Source organism: Apteryx rowi, unplaced genomic scaffold, assembly GCF_003343035.1.
Source record: "Apteryx rowi isolate R43461 unplaced genomic scaffold, aptRow1 scaffold_463, whole genome shotgun sequence".
NCBI lineage: Eukaryota > Metazoa > Chordata > Aves > Apterygiformes > Apterygidae > Apteryx > Apteryx rowi.
Genome location: NW_020450720.1, coordinates 240,172 through 259,523, shown reverse-complemented (window position 1 = coordinate 259,523; position 19,352 = coordinate 240,172). Strand labels below are relative to the sequence as shown.

Genomic DNA, 19,352 nt, shown 5'->3' with positions numbered 1-19,352 from the left:
CCATAAGACAACTCCCAAACCTGGAAAACAGTGAGAAATATGGACATACGGTTGTGCTTTAAATCATAATCAAAAAGCAAAAAGTTCTCAGGTCATGATTACAGATCTAGACTTTTGCTTTTCTTTTCCAGAAAAAAATTTTAACACTGTAATTGCAATTCAGTTAAGCACTCCTTTCACTTCTCAGCTATTTAGACAGAAGCCAACTTATATTTGCTGATCCCTCACCCTCTGTCTTACCCGTCATACAGTAAAATCTGATCATCATTATCTGGTAGATGATGAACTTTCCCGTAACTACTTGAGTTCTCACTTATGCTCTCTTAAATAGTCAAATGTGGAACTCATAAAACTGCGATCATACAAGCTACAAAATACCCAGAATCAAAGAACCACCCGGGAAGGGTTTTCTACAGTCACTGGAAAAAACTGTTTAACAGTGAAAGACATCCTCAAGACACTCTCAGCTAGCAAAAAGGTAGAAAAGTATCAGTGAGCTTAATGCCAGCTTCTTCTAAGATTCTAACTTATTCTAATAAACCTGTCCTGCCAAGGAGGTGGGCAAAATGTATCTGAACATAAGGCTTTATATGTGCAGTTCTGGATGTTACATCTACCCACGATACCACCCCACCCAAATTTACAGTATTGGCCACTGCATCTACTTGAAGAACATGGAAATGACATGAAGAATTGGGGGGGGGGGGGAGAGACACTCATTTTTTTCATTTGAATTTTAAAAACATTAAAATACTAAATCTAGTCTGAACATTTTAAGTACATCTTTAAGTACAGTTTCATGACAGGTTCATTTGCATGGAAAAAGGAAAAATAAAAATACTGCACATTTGTGAAGTATTTAACACCTTGAAAAATTTATAAGCATACCTTCATAGACACTGTCTTGTTTACCTATTAAATCAGGAGCCTGACCTTTGTATCTATATGGAAAAAACAAAAAGAAAACAATAACTTAATGGCTCCAATATTTTACATAAATATGCGTACATGCTTTAAATTTGGTTTACTGTTAGGTCAACGTATACATGATTTCTGAAAATGACTAGGAGGAGAGAAATGAATAAAAGGGCTTCTAAAAGTGGGGGGAAAAGGGGGGGGGAGAGCATTTTGCAGTACTAATGTGAAAAAGGCCGGTAAAAAGTACTGTAATTAGCAGACAAAACTGAAAAAAGAAGTTCTCGAATGGACAAGAGTATGCAAGATTCCAACAGATAATTCATTTTTTTAAAACATTAAAAAAGAAAAAAGGAAAGAAAGATCAAGACAGCTTTTTCTGAATATGCCTTTGTTGAATACAGAAGAAGATTTTAAGCCTCAGTTAAAATAGATGAAGTCAAGAATTCTGCTAATATTTAGCAGCAGAATTTGGCAATTTCAGCTAAATTTTCATTCCCTCAAACAGATTCTTAAAACGGTGATGTTAGGAAATACTTTTAAGCTGTTTCCTGTCTTCACACACAGTATTCCATTGCCTTTACTTCTGTACCTTTCTGAAGTTGATGTTTTCGATTTACTCTTGAGGGCTAAGTATTTCTCTCTGCAGATGCCACACAATAAATAGTAAGGATTTCCGCTTCCACATTCACCACCAAACCAGCCGTCTACATAAGAACCATTGCTACGATAGCCCTGGCGGTTCGCACTCCGGCCGCAGCCTGGATGGTTTCTCTTCATGTGCTGATTGAAGCTGACAACACTGGATTCGCACAGTTCACAGACCACTACTTCTTCTCTGTCTTCAGATTCACAAACATGCTGCATAATAAGATTTTCACTTGTTATTTGTACAGAATAAATATCCTCACATTAGATATAAAAATATGCCTCTATCATTAGGGATGCTCCTGACCATTTTTATTACACACACAAAGTGATATTTATATGGGTGACTTTCACAAAAGCAAAGCAGAAATAGGCAATTTATGACACAAGGAAAAGAAAAACATTTCAGAACAGGAAAAAAAAAGTGGGAAGTAAAGTTTCAGAGGACGTGATTCTCCTATTTCACTTCAGTTCTACCTCAAAATTCTTTACAATATAACTTTTCACATCTCACTTTGCTAGTTCACAATCAATGCTGCTTTGAGTTATTTGATACTTCTCAGAACTTGACTGAGACTAGATGCAACAAAGAAAAAATCCACTGTTTTCAGACAATCAGACTTTACATTTACTGAGCAACAATAATCAGCATTTGTGTTAATATATTCTGAGTCACGGTCTGAATTTCATTTTTCTAGAATTACATTTCTGTCCTAAATCAGTAATTTCATCAAGAAGCTCAAATGAAATAAGCTCTCTGGGAATTTAACCATGCATGCTGAAACTCGCTTGCATATCAGTCAGGTAATGTCATAATTAGGAAGTGAAAGTTTATAGCATCGTAGGTTGCTTGTCAAATTCAGATAAATAATCCAAACACGCAGACTACAGCTTTTATATTTCTCTTCCATTCCAAATATGTTTTGTGGGGGCTCCACAACAAGAGAGCAACCATGCGAGGCCTGTCACCATATCCGTCTCAGAGAATGAGATACACAACATGACACGACTAAATTAAGAGAGCAAAACCAATTTAAGTGTAAATTATGTTGCTACATATCAGAACTTTTTAGATTTGACTTTACGGAAGTGAACTACACCAAGTTCTTGTAAATGTAGGTATCACTAGAATGATTAAAAAAAAAAAAGAAGTTTTTCATGTTCTGTGATTACACTGGGAAGTGGGAAAATCACACACATGGGGTTATACTTTTTTATCTTTATTATTTTAAATAGAACAAACATTTACCACTGTGTTTGTTATCCCAAACACAGCTGAGCAATGTGGAATACCTACTTAATTTCTAAGCAGTATCATCAAAACAACAACTATTCAAGTTCTGTTCTCATCTTTCAGGGAAGAAAAAGGGGGAAAAAAAAACCTGTGGACATGCAGGAGAGCAGAGCAAGAAACACATGGAAGTACTATTCTTATCTAAAGTTAAGCTACAGAATACAAAAGATTTTAAGCATTGCTAGCATTTAGTAAGATATTTTCAGATCAGATATAAACATATGCATGTTATTTTAAATTTAAAAATACGAACATGCAAAAAGCAGTAAGTTAAAGCAGCCCCCGCTGCAGTCACACACACCCAGGTAGGCCAATCCAATACCTCCGGGATCCACATTCCCAGAATATCATTATCACTAGCCAGGTCTTGCCCAAACATAGCTTCCATCGCTTCATCGTCAAGGTCAATTTCCAACTCCTCATCCAAGTTGAAGTCATAAAGAGCACCCGGATCTTGCTGCAGAGATATCCCTTCTCTTCGACTCTGATTTCTGTGGGCCTGTACAGAGCGGTATAGTCCCGCTCAAGTGAAAAAAGAAAATAGGACATTATTTTGCATGTAATAAAAATGACTGCGCTTTCAGCTACCACTGGTCTGTTTTTAACTCTTCTGCTAAACATTATCTACTTAATTATCACATAAAAATTAAGCTAAACATATGCTGACACCGATATCCAAATGACAGTTTTATAACTTCTCACTCCTCCTTCTGCTAATTTACTGGATTAGCAAAGGACTTGGAATTCTCTTAATATACTTACCAGCTCGTGCTAGCAATGTTCGGGCAGCTAAATCAAATTTGTGTCTTCTTGTAACAGCTGACCGACTTCTAGAAGGAGGCCCACTTGCAGAAGCTGCATTATCTGCATGATCCATGTTATCAGGGCTACGAGAATTTGTATTGAACAAGTAAGTTTTAAATAGCCATATACAGTAAAAAAGGGAAAAAAAATACTAAGATCATATTTATTCATTCATTATTTATCAAAAAAGAAAAAAGGAAATTTGGAACTCAAGAATTTTCTGTCCTGCTGCTGCACATATTTATTGCAAGTCTTTTTGACCATGAGAAGTACCTCAATAAAGTAGATGCAGAGATGCCAGAACCTATTAATCTATTCCATAGTGCCCGAGCATTGCAGAAATGTTGAGAGAGTGTTCATTTTATGTTGTCAGTGTTAGCTACAGCATAAACTAGGTTTCTTTCTCTTTTTAAAAGAAATAAATCAACATTTCTGTCCCTGCCCCAATCATTCCCCCCTTTGGCCAAAATCTTTTTTTTGCAAAAAAGAATTCAAGTGTTTGACTCTTGTTACTTAATTTATTTCTCGCAACTGAAATCTGCAATTTCTCTGTGAAATGAAAGTTTACTTGAGACAAAGTAACTGAGGAAACCTTTAACTGAGTATCTCATTAAGGTTAAGGAATTTGAATAGCAATGTTCTCAAAATAAATGGTGTAGCTGTCATCTTTACTAATAAAAAGCTGATTTACTTTAAATTTACTAATTTACTTTACTAATAAAATGATGATTCCCAACTGCTGTGATTAAACAATATAATCATTATTTATAGGATAAAAAAGAGAAAAAAGCTTTCCTCCTTGATTAATAGATAAGTTAGATCTCAGGTCATGAACATGATTGAGAACATGAACTTTAGTTCAGTTTCATCCTCTCTGGACAAACCAAAAATTTATTTAAAAAAAAAAAAGTGCAGAAAAAAAACTGTTCATGAATACACTGAAAAAGAAAGAAAGAAAGAAAGAAAAAAAAGATTATTCCAATGAATTTTTCTTTATTATTATTATTTGCCTTGCAGGCAAAATGTAGTTACATGCCTTCACTTTTTCATTCCCTGTTCTTTTTTTTTTTTTTTTGAAGGAAAGATGCTCAGCTTACATTCTTCCCCAGAACTACAGATGAAGAGTCCTGTAAAATTAACACACCCTATAAACCTAGTTTAATTGCACCTTTGCTTTTATTCATGTTCTAACACAATTCAAGTGTTATTCCAGAGTTTTCTCCTAGTAACACTCAACTTGTGAGATCTGCATTTTCAGCAACAGATTTTACACAATTAGAAGAAAGATAAACGTTACCTTTCACTAAAGCCTTCCTCCATTTCAGTGGCATCAGCAGAAGGGATATCACCTGGTGACTGCAAATAACAATGATCACTAGATTTTCCACCACTTCCAGAGACTATTGTCCCATGTCGTGAATCTGCAGTCCCTTCTGACTGGGGCTCATCATCATCTTCGTTTCCAGGATGCTCTATCATCCACATGGCCAGCACTGTGATATTCTGTGCATCTGCTTCTCCTCTGGCACCTGAAAGCAGAAAAATCACACTTTGTATTATATCATTGATGATGAAAAATCTGTTTTTTCCCCATAAATGCTTATGGAGTTTAAAAATTAAGTATTCTGCTGAAAAAAAGTGTGTTTCTTATTAATTTAATTTTTCAGTATAAACTGATATTATAATTACAGATTACCTGTGGCTTCCATAGCTTTTGCGATTTGCCTGAGGGAGAATCCCATTTCTAACAAGGGAACAGCAATGGCAGGAGGAGGAGGGGATGTTGACAGTCGGCTGCTTGGATCAGACAAAGCTAAAAGGACAGAAAGAATTAAATGTAAAGTGTATAAATCTTTCTTTAGTCTTTTTCACTTTATCAGACCTCATTCCAGTTTGGCAAAGATCTATATTAGCTGCAAATAAGGGAATAATTGTCTTCAACAAGTTTCCTCCCTACTGCTTTCTAGCACAAAATAAGATACTCCCTGAAATGAAACCAGAGGGTGTTCATGCTTATGGGTAACATATATATTATGCAAGCCTCTATTTAATAAACTAGGACATCGATGATATTTAAACAACTACTCCTTTTAATGTATTTCTAAGAAGTTTATTTTCAGTTAAAACTCTACCAAATTATCTACTTGGTCTGTATTTAGGTAGACTAGATAAAAGTATCCTTGCCTGAATCAAGATTCCCAAACGTTATGTGATCACACAAATATATTTTCCTCTTAAGACACAGAACGAGACCCCCACCAAGCTGCCGGCAGATATCTGAAAAATCTCCTTGCAGGTTAGGCTATATTTTTGTGCAAAGAGTCTCTCCAGGGAAAACAAAACAAATCAAAGGAATCTGAAAAGATCAGGAACTCCCCAAAATTTTAATAGCAAAGAAAATAGGATTTCCTTATTATTTGCCATAAAAATGAGGACTGATCAAGGAAAGCATTAAATGTACTAACGAACCTTGATGTGAAGACTGGATCATGAATTAGAAGCAAGTCATCTCATTGTTAAAAATGAGATGTAAAACTGAGCAGACTGGTGGCTGTGCAACAACTGAGACAGCTAAAAGAGTAGACTAATAGCAAAGATTCCAGAGCAAGAATTACAAGTTTTATCARTCAGGAATTTTAAAGCAAAGATTTTGTTTCTCATCACTGAGCATGAAATCTGGAGAATTTAGTTCAACTTAGTCTCTTCTATTAATTTAATAAGAAACATATACAGACTTTTATGTTTCCTTTCAATAACATCTCCTTTGGATCACAATACTCAGTTGAGTTCTTTAGAAGCTCAAGATTCTCATGCAACAATTTGCCTGCAAAGTCTCTTAGCTATCCCATTCTGTATGTATACTGGAATAGAGCAAATAGCAATGAGAGTCTGTTTTGAGTAGTACAGCGCAGGTAATAATAAAAGCCTCCCATTACCTTCACGTGATTCCAGAGCGCAGTATGAGGACATGAAGATGCAAAGTTGGAGAGCCCTTGCTATCTCATTAAACAAGATTAATTGGAAGGATTAAATTTCAGATTGTATATACTATCATATGTATCATAAAATATACCAATTCTTGTTTTCTTGGTGGTATATGATTTACGATAAGCGAGAAAAATTACTGCACTCAACAGTGGTAAGCAACCAAGGAAACAAGCCCAAATGAGATTAACATTTTGAAGTAATCATCAATAATACTGCATTCTTGTTTTTATATAAAAGAGCATCAGTATGTAATCCATTCCACAGCTTTTAAAAACTAATTTCACTGATTGATAAAGTCTACAGCTAGACAGTCTACAGCTTTTTGCTCTAAGATAGTCATTAAAAGGTTTTCAAGAATGCTTTGCATGCTTAGTCATATTAAAAAGAAATCTTACTGGTTTCCAATATCTCAAAAAACTATACTGAACTTATGCAAATTTACTAACAGTCCATATTTCCATCTATATTGAATACAAGTATACCTGTACGATTGGCAGGCCTTGCAGACTGGGAATCAGGAGAGGTCAAGCTTTGTCTCCTTCCAACTTCATCTGAAGGAGATGTTGGTAAAGAAGATATTGGAGGAGTCTGAGCACGTCGGGCTGGAAGTACCGTTGTAGTAGGGTAACTGGAGAACATTTGCCTTTAAAAGAGAACAACATATATTAAAGAGCTACCCCAAAGAAGGTCTGACATTTGCTAGTAACGCATCAAATTAGAGTGCACTTGGCAAGTCATACCTTTGGCACCCTTACAGCATTGAATTTTGTAAGGGTAAGGGGCAGTACATACAGTGCGCGTGGGGGGAAACCTGCAGGAACAGCCCATTCCGACCATTTTGGCTGGGCAGCTAAATTCCGAAGTACACACCTACAAAAACCCCACAGACAGAGTGCTGTCCTAAGAGATAAATGAGAAGTCTCTTCCATTTCCCTAGTTTGTTCAGAACTCAGCCTAGCTATATCAGCCTAGGGAATGGTTCCTTGTAAGGTGAATAGTTTACTTTCACTGTCTTGGTAATAGAACTTAGTTCCTGTTTTTCCTCAAATTATATCTGCAAAGCCTCTAAGAACGGAAATCAGGTACACCACCAGAATCAATTAGAACTGGGCTCTATTCAGTGTAAAGCAGATTTTCTTCCACATCAGAAATAGTCTCTGCAGATCTATCAAGGAGATTAACTAGCTTTATCTTACTTCCATTACAGTATGTGAGGGGAAGATGAAACAAACAGGAACTGAAGTGTCACTTGCAAACTAAGACCTGCTCTAGTTCAAGAATCAACAATTATTCATTAAAATAAGGAATTTCAAAAACATGTTATCTAAACTAAATCCAATAAGCACAAAAACTGAAGGACAATGTCAGGACGATATTTTCTGCTGTCCTGAAGAACTCAGATGCTACACAAATAAATTCTTAACAGCTCTTTTATTGCTAGAAGCCTGTCTTGCAAGGCAGAGTAACAAAGTTCTGCCTTCTGCAGAGGCAATTCATGACAGTAAATAAAAACGTTTCAAAGACTCTTAGAGAGCTAAAGGCATATATTGTATGTAAATTACACAACTTGTTCCCTACACACACACACAAAATCAAATATGCTGAAAATAAAGATATTTTACCTAAGAAGACTGAGAGGCATAACACCAGGTGATTCTGAAGCTGGAACTGTTTCAGTATCAGTTACTGGAGTAGTAGCAGTGGTAGTATCCTCCAGAGAGCTGCTCATGAAAGATGTTGTACTAGAAGCAGAAGGGCTGGTTGTAACTGGTGTTTGGGCTTGCTGAGATTGATCACCTTCTTCTACTTGTTGATCTACTTCTGCAACACAAAAAGGACATTACAAGAACATCAATATAGCTGTGTAGAGTAAAAGAGTAGCTATTGCTAAGCTTTATGAAATAAGTATTGATCTTTAGAATTCTCCCCAAAGAAAGGAGTGTGCAGAAACACACAGAAATAATTCTACCAATAACTCACTGACTAATGTAAATAAATTGGTCTATCAGTTGGTCTTGCTGTTGTCACACTGATATAAGGTAAGTCATAAATGAATCTTCCTAGATGAGAACAAAAGCCATTTGTTTGGTTAGATCTTAATATAGTTAGCATTACAGCAGCTAGGATTATTCTCTTAGGCAAAGGAGAAAGAAATCTCAGATACAGAAAGAGAGCTTATTAATTATAAAGCTATTTTCATCTCAGCTGCTTAACTTACAGATTTCTGAAGGATTTTTGGCTGTTTTGTAAGTAGTCTGTAAGATGGTAAAGAACCAGATAGCACAGTAATTAGCTTTGCTATTTTAGATATTTTTTCTTTTAAAATAATTCAAGTAGTTTCCCTGAAGTTGCACTCTGTAATATACAGACTTTCAAGATGAAAAAAAACATGATATACATTCTCTCCTTGGCCTCTGTTAGTGCAATGCCAAGTATCTCCAAAAAAAAAAAAAAATCTGATTCACAGAGGTTTTTCACAGATAGAAACAGAAGTTACTTACAGCCTGAACATACACATGCTCAACACCATGAGTTACCGTGATTGCATACAACCACGTTTAACAACAGTAAGCTTTGTTAGATTCATGTCACATACAAGTCCTTCTGACAAATATACATAGAACTGCTCATTTTTCAAATGCATAAAGACAATTTAGAAATCCTTTTATTTCTGATGGACTGATATGCATCCACTTTTATTAAAATAAGGAATTGAGRGAAAGACAAAAAAATCAGTACTAACTCTATAAAGCAGTAAATGATCTTTGTAAAGTTTCTCTCTCCAATTAAGACTACTCCAAAGTATAACCACAGAAAAATGTTAAGATTGTTATTTATATTATCATTGTTCCTCTTAATTTCAATGAAAATAAAGATTAATTTTTTACTATACTTTCATAATTTTGAAAATGTACCTTGTTTAAGTCTGCCACCAAATTGATCCTCCAGCAGCCCATGAACCACTAACTTGTAGATCATGGCTTGTGCTCGTTCCAAATCTGCCAGTCCTAGAGCTCTTTTAATTGGTGAACGCATGACTGCCCGTTTCACCATGTGTCGCATCAGGAACTGCAAGGCAGCACGCATTTCAACGTCTTCATGAACAACTGGAGAACTAGCACAATCAGAGTTGTGACCGTTTTCTGCCAGTACTTTTGGTATTAACAATAGTTCAGCATATTTACTACAGCTAAGAAGAACACTAAGTGACTTCATAGCACCAAGATAAAGATAAGATAGCTGTACTGCTCTGATTTCTGACTGCACTATATCATGATTTCTTGGCGTGTGTTCATGATTCTTTTTTCTTCCTTCAGTGGGTTGGTGTTGGGATTCCATAGCTAGTGTTGATGGCTCTAAAGAAAAGGAAGCTATTTCATTTTCTGACTTGGAGCTTGTAGTACTATGTCCTTTGTTATCATCAGCACTTTGTCCTAATCGTACATCTGATCCACCATCACCCTCTGTTTTCTGGTCCATTTCCCCTTTATCTTCAGATTCATGTCTGTGTTTTTTCTCATGTCTCTTGGTGCTTTGTTTTCCCATATCTTCATGAATACCAGTCAGATAGGTAAGGTCCAGCAACACAGTAGCTGTCAGCCCACGAAATCTTGCAACATCAAAAGGCAGTGGTTCACAGGGCTCCAGATTATACAATGGAGTATCACTAGGCGACCAAAAAGTTGGGAAGCTTTAATAAAGATCAGAATGACACAGGAAAAAGCAAGTGAGGGAGAGACAGGAGGAAAGTACAGGAAATAATGTAGGCAAAGTAGGGTGTAAAATATATTTAACAAAATAAATGAATCAATTCTAAAAATTAAATGTAAACAGGGGAAAATGAGGTTATGAACAGAAAATGGGGAGATATGGTATCAGAGCAAGGCAACAAAGCATGCATGTTTTCAATAACGACCATTAAAATCCAGAAACATCACAGAAGATGTGAATTAAGTGCTGACAGAACTTTCTGCTACATTATTTAGAAATATGTAACAGACCTTTAATAAGAAAAGCTAGCTTAAACCAAATTTTATCTTCACACAACAGCTGAATTTGTGAACAGGCATAAAAGCTTAGCTAGAAAGCATTCCTGGACTTTTTCAGCATTAAGCAAAAGCCTTGACTGACCTCACTTTCCCGTTCAAACGTTCACCACAAAGGAGCACCTTATGATACTTCTGACTCTAGTTATATTAGGACAGATTCCCTTAAGAGGACAATAACTCCTTAAAACACAGATCAGAAAACCCAACAGACACATATGTCTGCCTAGCTGTCTGCCCAGCTGTCTGCCCACACTCAGTGACAACTTTTTTGTTATATTTTGAACTGCTATACTTGACTAATTTTCATTGTAAGCAGGACAAAAATTGACCAGCCTGTATTTTCCATACATCCAGCAGAAAGGGGATTTCAAAATCTTCCTTTCATAATCCCCCAGATGTTTCCTCCTCTTAGAATGTTAACTTCTACTTAAAAATGAAAGCAAGCTTTAATCTGTTTTTAATTAAGGGACATTCTGAACTTAACTCAATGCATTGCCAAGAGCTTGTCTATGTACAAGTGCTGCACCACGTCACTGAAATAGTATTTAAAATAATTTTAAGGGCATGCTTACTTTATTTTAAGGCCATACTGTCACATGGGCATACTTGAAATAATTTATACCTGGGACTAAATTTGATAATCAATTGCACCTCAGTATAGTTAGATAGAGTGACAACAGCCTTTGCATATTGACAAGGTAGACATAAAATAGCAACAGTTCTAAGACGTGAACTGAGCCCAGTTGTTTCAAAACGCAGTTATAATTGGTGTAGAAAAAAAAGTAATTACTGCTCAATTTCTGCATTTCTGCAGAAGATTAAGGTTCAACTATGGCCATAAGGAGTTTAAGGAATTTAGTGAATCAAACCTCTTCCACAAAAAAACACAGGCAATTCCTGTGAGAGAACTACAGAGCCCAGAAACATCACTAGGTTTGTTTCAGAGTTTCTTCAAAGTGCCTTCCCTTTGAAGAAAGGCAGAAAAAGGAGTATCTTCTTCCAGTCTCCTCCCCAGTTCTCACCATCATCTGCAGAATTACAACTCCAGAGTACAACATCAAATACAGGGGCATTCCTTTAGCTCTCTAATGCAGGTCAGAGAACGAATAGGTGCTGCTTCAAGGCAGCATTAATCTGAATACTGACATCCACCCACCATGAGAAGAGAAAATCCTCCCACTTCCTGGCCTTGACCCCTCCTCAAGCCCCAGGGAGCATTTCCAGGCCCCCAGGAAGCAAAGGCCAATGCAGCAGAGACATCTCTTCTCAATTCTGAGAAACCAAATCAGAACTCTCTTCAGAACCCGGTTCACCATGTAAAACAAAAGTGTGCACTACCCAGTAAAAATCTGTGTTCTTTATAGTCATAAACAATAAGCTGTAATAAATTAAGACAGCAACGATGTATTAGTTAGCCAATACGTACAACCTACTAAAATAAGCAAAGCTCATTTCAAATCTAGAAAAGCTGGCAAGTTAGTCACAACCACAATTATGAAACCTAGGGTCCAAATTTAAGAAGTCTAATGATGCTGATCAATTCCAAACTATCAAATATATATTTAATATACAAAGTATTTTATTCCTATATAGCAAAGTTCAAGTCATAATGTTTGTTTTAGAGMGCCAAATTCATCTACATTATTTTAAAATTTAAGCTTAAAATAATTGATCAACATGACTCCAATGTAAAACGTACGTTACTTCTGAAGTTTTCCAAGCACAGGGTATCACTAGCTTGTGAAAAGAGCAGGAAATGAGCATACTGTACCTGATAGTAATCTCTGCTTCATCCCACTGAACCTTGGCAGATGTACTGCCTTCCTTCACTACTCCAAGTAAGGTGGCATGACGTCCAGTTTGCTTGTGTACACATCGACCTCCAACTCTCAGACCAGCATCAACTCCACCAATTATTGCTAGAACAGGCCACACCTCCACACACAGCATCTTCAGCTGCAGTTCTGAGAGGTCAGCCAGACCATGCCTACTATGCTTGCTTTTCTCCTCCTCTTTACTTTCTTTCTCCTCTCTCACCTCATTCTCTTCTCGACTTTGAATTGAGCGACTTTTCTTCAGTTTTTGACCTGCTTCTTTAAGGCACGTTTTGATTTTATTCAGTCTTTCCATCATTTTTTTATTGATGCAGTGTGTCCAGCGGTCTGTCCGATGAAGGATACGAATGAGCTGGATAGTGGCTTCTGCCAAGACCGCAGCAACAGGACTACAGATGGGGTCACCAGGTAGCAAATCTCTTGGTGTGCCACGCATTTGCATATCACAGATTTTCACCTAAGTGTTTAAAAAGAACAATATGCAATGTTATCCTCTCAACATACCTACAGAAGCTTATTTTAATACAGAAGTCTTTCCTACTGACTAGGAAGATGTACTAGCACTTCTTTCTTTTGTTTTGGCTCCCTAGGAAATTCACCTTAACACTGAACAAAACCTGCATCCCTACAAACTCAAAGATACTGAAAATTACAATTCGTGCTTATTCACATTAGACTATCTTAGACGAGTTAGAATTCCTAATACCAAGTTTTCCCTGAACTCGCTGCAAACTTCTGTACAGAACATTCGTTCTGTAGAGTATTCTGAGCAGCACAATACATTTCAAATTTAGAATAGATTGCACAATACAGCAATTTATGAAAGTCTAACTAGTGTGAAAATAATGTAATGCTAATGTATGTCATAAAACATAATGAATAAACGATGATATTCTCAGGACCTGTCAGCTACCAAAAAACCCCCCAAAACGCAATACCCAAAACATTGCCACATTACAGAGCAGAAAAGAACGGGTGAAACTTCTGATCTATGTAGATGAAAATTTAAGTTACCTTTTCTCCTGGATTACTGCTATAGAACATAACACAAGGGTATAACTCTGCTGCATCCACATCTTCAAAAGCTAGTTTGGGTTCCTAGTTAAAACCAAACCAAAAAATAGAAACTTAGAACACCTTAACAAGCAAAAATATGAAGCGTGACAAAATTACACCTGTATTAGAATCCTTTCAAGTACTGAAACTGTCACTTGTCTTGTTTTAGTCATTATGCTTAGCTTTATACAAAATATATGTGCCAAATTACTATTGAAAAAACACCAAAAAGAAACAATTAACTGTTAAATACCTCTCCATTTTTACCAAAAGAAATAGTTCTTGCTTCCATATCTAATACACATGTGATGAAATCTCCTTGGGTAAAGCTGGACAGAGTCAAAGTTTGTTCTCCATTATGGTAAAGGTTACCACTATAGGCTCTGTATAGCCACATATCTGAGGTAGTGCGATGGTTAAAGTCATGTACTGGCCAGCGAGAAACTCCTACACACGTGCCCTCATTGCCTCGATTCTCCTTCACAATGTAGAACTAGTAAGCAAAACACAAAAGCATGAAAAAAAAAAGTCAAGAATATATATTAGAACAAGAAAACAATGAGAATTTACCTTATTACACATGCTTATGTATATTTTTAAGTGTTTCACTCAAAAGCATTTCATAAGTCAAAAATTTTAATAGCTAAAAGGATGTTCTACCTCTAAAATGACCTTTTGGTGCATAAAATTGGTCATTAACAAGTCATTCAATCTTAATCCACTAACACCCAAGAAAACTGTATAAAACACACAAGAAAGTCATATTTTTTCTGACTCAAAACACACACACACAAGTTGGGTTACAAGTGGTGATAATAACGTAACAGAAATAAGCAAGCTTTATTCCTCAAGTTCACAGTGAGTGATTTATGTAGATTCAAGTAAAGAAGAACTATAACATGCTAAAACTGTTGTGCTCAAAGATGGTACAAACAAGGGCTAAAACTGTTTATTTATCTATATTTCCAAAAAAATTACTCTGTATGATGTATTAAAGGCTAATCTTGTCAGTCAGGCTGATCTGTCTTTTTGGAAGAAAACAAAGTGTATTCACTAGAGGAGAAATCCAAAATCTATGTAGTTCAGTAGATAACTATTGCAAGCCAATGCATACTTATGCTGACTATGGATCTAAGGGACAAGTACCACCACCACAAACACTCAACATGGATTCACAGCCTCCCATCTGTGAACTGTCAACTGAAAATATGCTCCAAATGTCAGTGCTCAAAAGCAGTCACAAACAGTTCACTTTATATCGAATATTTTATTCAAAAACACTTTCCTAAGGAAAAAAAAACAAAGTTATTACTTATAAGTCAAAGTATTTTTCCAAATCACAGTAAAAGAACAGTAGAAATACACTTTTATACAACCTACCTTCCACTGGTAACACCCTGAAGTAACTCCAGTGGATGCTAAACCATATCCTTTACCTCCACTGCCATGAGTTAAAATTTGCCCGTTCTCCACTATGCAGCACTGAGCTTTCTCAGGGTCAAAGGACACTTCCTGTATAGGAAGATTCTCATCTTCATCTTCAGACTCTCCTTGCTTCTATCAGAAATGGAACAAAATAAAATATTTGTAATAATGTAACTCAATTGTATTCAGTCAAAAGAGAAAGTAAAAGCATCATTACCTGCAGTTTCATTTCTTGTTCTTTCTCCTTTATTTGAATTGCATGTTTAGCCTGAGCTATTGGAGTCTCCCACATGCAGTCGGACAGAAGTGAGAATAATCGTTCAACAACCTGGTGTATTAGAACATGATTCACATCATTTTAAATACAAGACAAGGACAACAAATAATATTATGTTGTTTTACTTTGTTTTGTAGCTATAAATGTCAAAACATTTAGTACTGTTAGATAAGCAAGCATCTACACTGACCCTCACCTGATCTGGATTCTGAGAAAACCTACCAAACATGCAGAAGTTTATTTAATAAGACTTTTTAAAGAAACAGGTATAAAAGCTTGTAACAAAATATAAACCTGAGCCATTTGATCATCTTCAACGCCAGATTCACAAGCAGGTAAGACAGCTTCTAGTACATGAAGTGCAAGTAGTCTAGTCCTCAAATTGCCAACCAAGGGAACTCCTAAAAATCAGACAGTACGTTAATAATCTAAAAATGATTTCTGCATCAGGCACACACCTATGAAGTCATCTGCAGGCCACCAGTGGCACAATTTTCCAAAGCATAGCTCATGTACATCTACTGCAATCAGTTTAAGGTGCTGACCATGTAACATGTTCTAATAGGACCTATTTTTAGGAACAGCACTACAGAAATGCAAGTAACCATTGGGGACATTTTGAAAAGTTCATACCTGAGCAGCACTTTTGAGAAGCAATGTTAAGAAGTACTTCTGTCCATTTTGGAGATGCCATTTTTGACTGAATTGCTTTTGATGAAACAACTCTGCGTAGGAAAACGAGAAAGTCTCCCAAGTGCAATTCTGCTGCATGTTGCTTTCGGAGGGCAGCTAGTAAGTTAAATTAAAAGGTTTCATTTATATCCTCACTCATAAATCTACAGTATCTACAAATAACCAATTTCAAAGTCAAAATAAAATCAGAAAAAATAAGGCAGACATTCACGGTTGAGTTTTGTGATGTTGTCAGTTTTGAGAGTAGCAAGTCCTGAAAAGAATACAGCTAAATTACATTGTTAGGCTACACTATGTGGACTAGCATGCATTTGGAAAAATATAGCTACTCAAGTATCAGACAGTGCATTACGGAACATAGGCACTAGGACTTATGTTAAAGCAACCTATTCTAATTTGCATACACAACTATATATCTTATTAAAAAAATAAAACCACATTTCAGTATTTCCAAGCTCTATGTATTTAATATAAAATAGAGCCAAACAACTTAAAGATAGATGTAAGCATCTGAACCGTATTATAGACTTGATTAGAAGATAACAGAAAATACTGGCAGTCCTTGTTAGTGGCAACAAACTGATCTGTAACTAAAAATAAAATGACCAGGTATTAAATGAGTAATTATAAATGACCCTGTAATATAAAAGTTAACCATTGGTTTCAATGTGTATTTTTGTTTTGTGTGGATTTTTGATGCAAAACACTAAGCTTCATCACTGCTCTAATTTCTATTCCAAGGGGGCTGACATTACTATCTTAACAAACATATGTTTGCGGAAAGAGATGACCTTATATACTAATTTCTTATTGAACTAATTTCTTATGTTTATCTTATGAATTCCACAGCCATCAAGTTGCTTATAAACAAAGACAGTTATAAGCACAACTAAAACATCTGTACACCTAAAACCAAGCTACAATTAAAAATTTCTTCAAACATACAATTTCTACAGAAATTTAAAATGCTCAGTAACAGACTGGAAATTATGTGAAAATATTCATGTATCAGAGGATTTGTATATCAATTTGTCATGAGCAAGAAAAAAAATGGTGACTTTTTAATCTAATTGACAAAGTTAAGAATAATCCAGAAAGAATCAATACAGTAGAGGGAGTGAGGGCCTCAGCATTCAGTGGTTTGTTTTATTACATTTGACGATATTTCAAATGATAACAAAAACAATGCAAGAACATTACCTCTGAAGTCCCTTTTTTCATTATCTCCATTTGAATCTGCCTTCTTTGATTCTACTTCATCCTCCTCGCCTTCCCCTTCTCCAAAGGAAGCCATAAGCATTACACCAGCTTGTGATAACAAGTTCTTCAGCTGACTGCATAATAGATCCAGCAAAGACTGGACCACCTTCGGGCTCAGTTTGTCAGCATAGGTTCTATACACAAAAAAAAGTAAAAATACCAATATTTGAGACCTAATCCAAGGCAAAATAACATAAACACACATGATTATGAATTCAGTGCAAGTGAACACTGGACTAATAGAGCACTGACTCTAATCCATTCTATTGCAGCAGGTTACTTTTCATCATCCTCAATTTCATTTTAGCAGAATGTGACAGGTACTTAGGTCACATAGGGAAAATAACCATGAACTTGGCGGATTATTCTTGTTTGAACTCTATTTTTAAGACACTGTAAAACTGTGCAATCATTACAATCAAAGGATATCTTTCCAATATTTTCTAGGGGAAAAAAAGCAACATAGCTCATTAAACTGAATCCCACTGTAACTTCCAAAGGGTTTTTTTGTTTGTCTGTTTGTTTTTAGATAACAGACAAGTAAGTACACTGGATTTTTTGAACACTGAAATGAAGATGAATGTACTAAATATTAAATAATACTCTTGCTGACGACAAACTTTCTCCATTAAATTTTAACTTGGTAAAGAAAAAAGTAAGTATTTAACTATTAATTGAATATTGGATCTTGTTCCCTGATCTAGCAATGCTGGTATCCCTCAGAAAATTAACTTTGTATTTTGAAAAGAAGCACTGTGTACTGCTCTGAAGAACTCCTACCACATTATTATCACTTTCGCACAATGACTTTTACAGAGCAATAGGAAGCCTCATCCTACCAACTGAGCACATCTAGACACAAAGCCAAGTTAGAGAAAGGAGAGAAGAATTTGAGTGGAATGCGTACATCCTATAAAGTTACCAAATGTTCTGTTCCAAACTCTCTATTTACAATTTAAATATATTAATCAGTCTTATGTGCATCTTTCTCATGAGTATTGTAACTACCCTTTTTTTCTTCATTTATATGCTTCTGAACAACATTTATTGTCCTAAAGAAAGCTCACACAAAGGAAGAGTTATTTTTAAAAGGTGCTGAAAAGCTAAAAGATTAAGTTTTATGAAAGCAAGGGAGCATTCAATACTTACCCAGTGGTGATAGCGAGGATCTGAAGTAGTCTTGTACTGGCTACTTTCAAAGCTGTGCTGAGCTGAGAAATACCAGTTTTGGGCAGCAATTGCAGTGGTTGTCCTAACATGGTGTCTGTGCCACACAACTGTGATAGCACATTTAGCAAACCAGTGGAAATGGCCAAGGAGACATCGACAGGCTGATAGTGTACGCTTAGAGCAAATACTGTTACTAACAGAAGACGCTGTTGTGCTTCTAAAATTAAAATGAAGTTGTTTTTAATCAGTAAGCTTTTTAGAGTCAGAATACTAAAAACAACAGCAGTTTGATTTTTTAAGAAAAATTTAATGAATTAAATTATCAAGTAAAGAGCTAGCTTTCTATAAGAAACTGAGAGGTAGTCTTTCTGGTACACCATTGTAGCCCCCTTAACTCAATGCACTCTATGCCAATATTGTCCTAGGAAAAATGCCATGTATAATGCCATCTAGCTTGTGATGCAAATGTTCTAAGGCTAAATCTCAAAAGAAGCCAGAACTTTCTCTCTGAGGTAAGAATAACTGGGTGAAATACTCAATTTTCTGCTTGTACTTCAAATTGGTTTACAAGAAAAGTCTTTTGATTCCATTTTAGTTGCAAGCAAAACCAATGGAATAATTCAGATAAGCGTGCCAATTAGTCTCTACCAACAAACTAAATTACACAACTCTCTTCTACTGAAGCTCTCAGTTACTGCAGGTACAAAGGCACAGAGAAGTGCAGAGTTCCAGCTATTCCTTAAGGACAGAAGCAAACAACAATAGTTTGGTATAGGAGGCCAGGAGAGTTTTCAAAACAGGCAAGATGCCCTGTTCTTTGTTTTCGGCTTTAAAGAAATTTCATCTGAATCAAGGAAAAAGAATTGGAGACTTTTCATATCTTCAGAAAGCTGCTCATCTCTGCAAACCTATAAATTACTTTGCAACGCTAAAGAAAT

General features: G+C 35.9%; 1 protein-coding gene across 10 annotated transcripts in view; it reads right to left on the bottom strand.

The window, feature by feature from the left end:
* Positions 1–19,352, bottom strand: part of HERC1 (HECT and RLD domain containing E3 ubiquitin protein ligase family member 1) — an 87,761-nt gene that overhangs the window by 29,804 nt on the left and 38,605 nt on the right. For 8 of the 10 annotated variants that reach the window (XR_003255508.1, XM_026077855.1, XM_026077859.1 and 5 more), the window contains exons 28-45: positions 18,394–18,631; positions 17,185–17,378; positions 15,925–16,080; positions 15,586–15,692; positions 15,232–15,342; positions 14,970–15,146; positions 13,843–14,082; positions 13,548–13,631; positions 12,470–12,990; positions 9,565–10,340; positions 8,272–8,470; positions 7,132–7,292; positions 5,358–5,474; positions 4,959–5,190; positions 3,620–3,744; positions 3,159–3,379; positions 1,508–1,776; positions 889–941 (exon numbers count right to left, since the gene is read on the bottom strand). Coding sequence is in view for 9 of the 10 variants with exons in the window: in XM_026077855.1 (XP_025933640.1) it covers positions 889–941; positions 1,508–1,776; positions 3,159–3,379; positions 3,620–3,744; positions 4,959–5,190; positions 5,358–5,474; positions 7,132–7,292; positions 8,272–8,470; positions 9,565–10,340; positions 12,470–12,990; positions 13,548–13,631; positions 13,843–14,082; positions 14,970–15,146; positions 15,232–15,342; positions 15,586–15,692; positions 15,925–16,080; positions 17,185–17,378; positions 18,394–18,631 (3,981 nt within the window). In the remaining variant the exon portion in view is untranslated. The remainder of the gene's footprint in view (positions 1–888; positions 942–1,507; positions 1,777–3,158; positions 3,380–3,619; positions 3,745–4,958; positions 5,191–5,357; positions 5,475–7,131; positions 7,293–8,271; positions 8,471–9,564; positions 10,341–12,469; positions 12,991–13,547; positions 13,632–13,842; positions 14,083–14,969; positions 15,147–15,231; positions 15,343–15,585; positions 15,693–15,924; positions 16,081–17,184; positions 17,379–18,393; positions 18,632–19,352) is intronic. The other 2 variants (XM_026077857.1, XM_026077858.1) reach the window with 2 other exon arrangements.